Source organism: Entamoeba dispar, genomic scaffold (assembly GCF_000209125.1).
Source record: "Entamoeba dispar SAW760 scf_1105229457965 genomic scaffold, whole genome shotgun sequence".
Lineage (NCBI taxonomy): Eukaryota > Evosea > Mastigamoebida > Endamoebidae > Entamoeba > Entamoeba dispar.
Genome location: NW_001852956.1, coordinates 35,950 through 39,977, shown reverse-complemented (window position 1 = coordinate 39,977; position 4,028 = coordinate 35,950). Strand labels below are relative to the sequence as shown.

General features: G+C 25.0%; 1 protein-coding gene across 1 annotated transcript in view, besides 1 other annotated feature; it reads left to right on the top strand.

The window, feature by feature from the left end:
* EDI_315480 (uncharacterized protein) overlaps positions 1–4,028 on the top strand; it is a gene marked incomplete at both ends in the record, with an annotated part of 6,087 nt that overhangs the window by 1,940 nt on the left and 119 nt on the right. Inside the window, one exon of the mRNA XM_001733186.1 lies at positions 24–4,028. This exon is cut by the window's right edge and continues 119 nt beyond it. Coding sequence (XP_001733238.1) covers positions 24–4,028 — 4,005 coding nt within the window. The remainder of the gene's footprint in view (positions 1–23) is intronic.
* Positions 3,562–3,592: a sequence feature (AT_rich).

Here is a 4,028-nt window from a genome sequence, read left to right as displayed (position 1 = left end):
TTATTAAAATATTATTGAAGAAGTAAATAAAGAAGTTTTAATAAAAAATGGAGAAGGGTATAAGTTTAATGGAAATTTAAATGATATTGCTCATCTTATTCCATTAAAACGATTATTGATTATTACTAATAATAAAGTTACTGAAGAAAAAGCAATGGATCTGTTGATAGCTATAGTTAAATCAGTTCCTGTTCAATTTGGATGGAAAGTTGTAATAGAATGGATAAAAAATAATAATCAATTATATTCTCAGAGCCATGATGATAAATTAAAGAAAGAACAGGTTATTAATTTAAATGTTTTAAATGCTTTATTAATTGAATGGACTTCAACTAGTGAAGGAAAAGCAATTTCTCATGTAAGGTCTTTAAAAGGAAAGCCAATGTTATTCAATGTTATAATAAAGAAAGGAGAAAAAGTTATTATGAAAAATCAAATTAAAATTTTATCATCCTTAAGTATTGGAGAAATAAAAAAAAGTATTGAGAAAGAATTTAAAATTGATGTAGATAAATCAACTATTGAAATTGATGGTGTTGATGATTTTGATGAAACCACAAGTATTAGTGATTTATTACTACAAAATGAAAGTGAAATTATATTAAAAATGGCAAAAGAAGAAAGTGATGGGTCATTATTTAGATCAAATGAATTACCATCTTCTCAATATTATAAAAAAGAAATTAGAATGGAAGATGTTAAAACACTAGTAGAAATGACTGGAGTATCAAAACAAATTGCATATTGTGCTTTAAAAAAATATTTGTATTATTCAAATGCTGTTGATTTAGCATTTTCAGCGTTGTTTGATGATATTGAATCTATTACAGCAGCGTATACTAAAGATCTTGAAAATGGAGAAATTTATGATATTCCGGATGATGAAGAAGTTCCAAAAGAAGAAGTAGACCTTTCATTTATTAGATTGGTCTCAGATTCTGATGAAATATTAATAATTGTTGAATGTTTAAAAAAACACTTTGGGGAAGAAGTTGAAAAAATTGTATGGAAAATTATGATGAGTTTACCATCATTTAGTGGAGTAATGAAAAAAGTTAATTCATGTTTTGTAATGAATGAGTCATACGGACCAAAAGGAGTATTCGATCTATTAACAGAACAGAGTGACTATACATTGTTATATACTTTACAATTAGTTGACAAAATATTGTTTCCAGAAAAAGATAATGAAAGTTCTACTACAACAGATACAATAAAAAGCCAAACATTATTAAGGGAGATTATTGTTAAATCACAACCAATTTTTGATCAAATTTGTTTAGCATTCAGAAGTGTATTAAGAAGGGAAAGTAATTTGATTGTTGATATTATTGAAACATTCAGTAAGATATTTTCATTCTTTATTCATAAATTATGTAAGCACCAACAATTAACATTTGATGTGACAGAAAATTATGAACTCTTTGATGAGTGTTTTGATATAATTCTTAAGAATCCAAATAACCCTCATATTTCTGGAGTTTTTATTTCTATTTCTTCTTCTATTTGTGAATTAAGAAATAAAGGGTCTAGTATTATTGTTGTTCCGGACCTTCATGAATTCCTTATTCAATACTTCAATTCACAACAAAAGTATGATGAAGAACAAGTCATTACCGGATCATTTATAACTTCTTTAGTCAACCTTTATCAAAGTAATTCAATATTATTATATGATCAAACACAAAAATTAATAAAAGATTTATTTAATGCATTAGAACTTTATGGAACAAAAAGGGCAATGTATTTTTATACTAAAACTATTTGTTTATTGATTAAAAGTATTAAAGAAAATGTCATTGATTTTCAAGAAGTATTTGATTATGTTATTCAAAAAATATGTACCATTGAACCAAACGAACAATTTACTGATGATTCAGATTATTATATCACTGGGTTATTAAAAATTGCTAATTTATTATTACCAAAAGTTGAAATTGTTCCAGAGAAGATAAGTTTAACTGTTTCTAAATTATTTAATAATTGTTATGGAAATCCATTAAAATATAAATTAAAGTCAGTAAGAAATAGTTCATATGATTTAATTAATAATATATTTCAAATTTGTTCGAATCTTATTAATACTTTTAGTACTGAAGTATTTGACAAATGTTTCCAATACAAAATTATTAAAAAATTAGATATAGTACCAAAGAGTAGTAGAACTGGATATAGGGGAATAAGAAATATTGGGTCAACATGTTATATAAATTCAGTTCTTCAACAATTATTTATGATGAAAGAATTTAGAGAAAAAATTTTAAGGTTAGTATCAACTGATACTATGAAAGTTACAAAACAGTTGCAAAAATTATTTATTTCATTAAAAGGTGGTAGTCAAGATTGTTATAATGCAGATTTATTAATTGATGAAATTCAAAAACACAAAAAGGTTTATGACCTTAAAGTTCAACAACATGATGCTTGTGACTTCCTTATTATGTTACTTGATTGTTTAGAAGATGAAATGAATAAGGGAAGTCAACAGCAAATATTTCCGATATTTACACTAAAAACTATTATACAAACTGATTCGTTAGATAGTGCTATAAAAGAAAATCGTGAAACAAAAGAAGAGTTTAGAACTTTGCCATTACCAATTCAAGGAAAAAGAAATGTAGAACAATGTTTAAGTAATTTCTTTAAACCAGAGTTCTTTAAAGGAGACAATAGATTAAGAACTGATGATGGAAGGTATTTTAATGCAGTAAAACAATATAAAATTGAAAGTTTACCTCATTACCTATTTTTACAATTAAATAGATTTGATTCATTTGATGTTAATGTTATGAAGATTAATGATAAATGTGAAATACCATTAACTCTTGACTTAAACAAATACATGAAAAATAAGAATTTAAATGGAGAATATTGTTTAAATGGTGTTGTTATTCATACTGGAAATGCTGGATATGGACATTATTTTTCGTATATTTTAAATGATAGAAAGTGGATAGAATTTAATGATAGTAGAGTTAGTTATATTTCTGGTGATATGGCAACAAGAAATATGAATGGTGGATATAAAGATTTTGGAGGGTATTTACTTGTCTATGAAAAAAAAAATTATCAAGAAGAACAAAGTCGAGACCAAGTTGGAGAAGATATTTTAAAAGAATTAAAAATTGAAGAAGAAAAGATAAGTAATGATGTGATGTACCATGATAACCAATGCTTGAAATTAATACTTAAACAATCTAAATCATTTGATCCAATAATAATGAAAAAAACTATTATATATTGTTTTAGATATTCTTTTTCTTTATTAGGTGAAGGAGAACAAAATAATGGATTAGTTGATGAAGTTATTGAAGGTGTGAAGAATTATAATAACCCAGAAATTGGTAAAAAAGTATTAGAAGATGTTATTCAAAACGATTTTGTTTCTTTGTATTGTATTAATTCATTAGAAAGTATAAGAACAAGAGCATCAGAACTAATAGTAACAGCAATTAGATGGGTAGCTGAAAGTGATTCAGTAAATTTATTCTCAGAAACTGAGATATTGTATAGATTCTATCAATCTTTAAAATCTTTATTAATGTTTTCAAGGTTATATCCAAAAAATTTAAAACAATATTTTATATTATTTGATGCTTTAGCTTCAATTGGACCACAGGCGTGTTATTCTTTAAGTAAAATGGGATTAGTCAAATCATTTTGGTATTATTTCCTTAATAAAAATGAAGATACAGAAGAAAGTGTTAGTGCTATAGTATTAGATGTATTTCCTGATTTAAAGTATTTTGTAACAACATTACAAAAAGTTATTTGTTCATGTTATACAGATGACCACGATGAACAAATAACCCCATTTTCAAATACACAAAATTCAGAATATTTAGATAACTCATATTCAAAATATAAAAATCTAATATTTTCAGGTGATTTATTACTTCAATTAATTGCATACAATTATGATTCTGGGTGTATTTTATTAAAACATATTAGTTACAACAATTTTGATGCAAGTTTAAATATCATTAATCAGTTTAAAGACTGCATTCAATCTCGTAAACAAGAAAAGA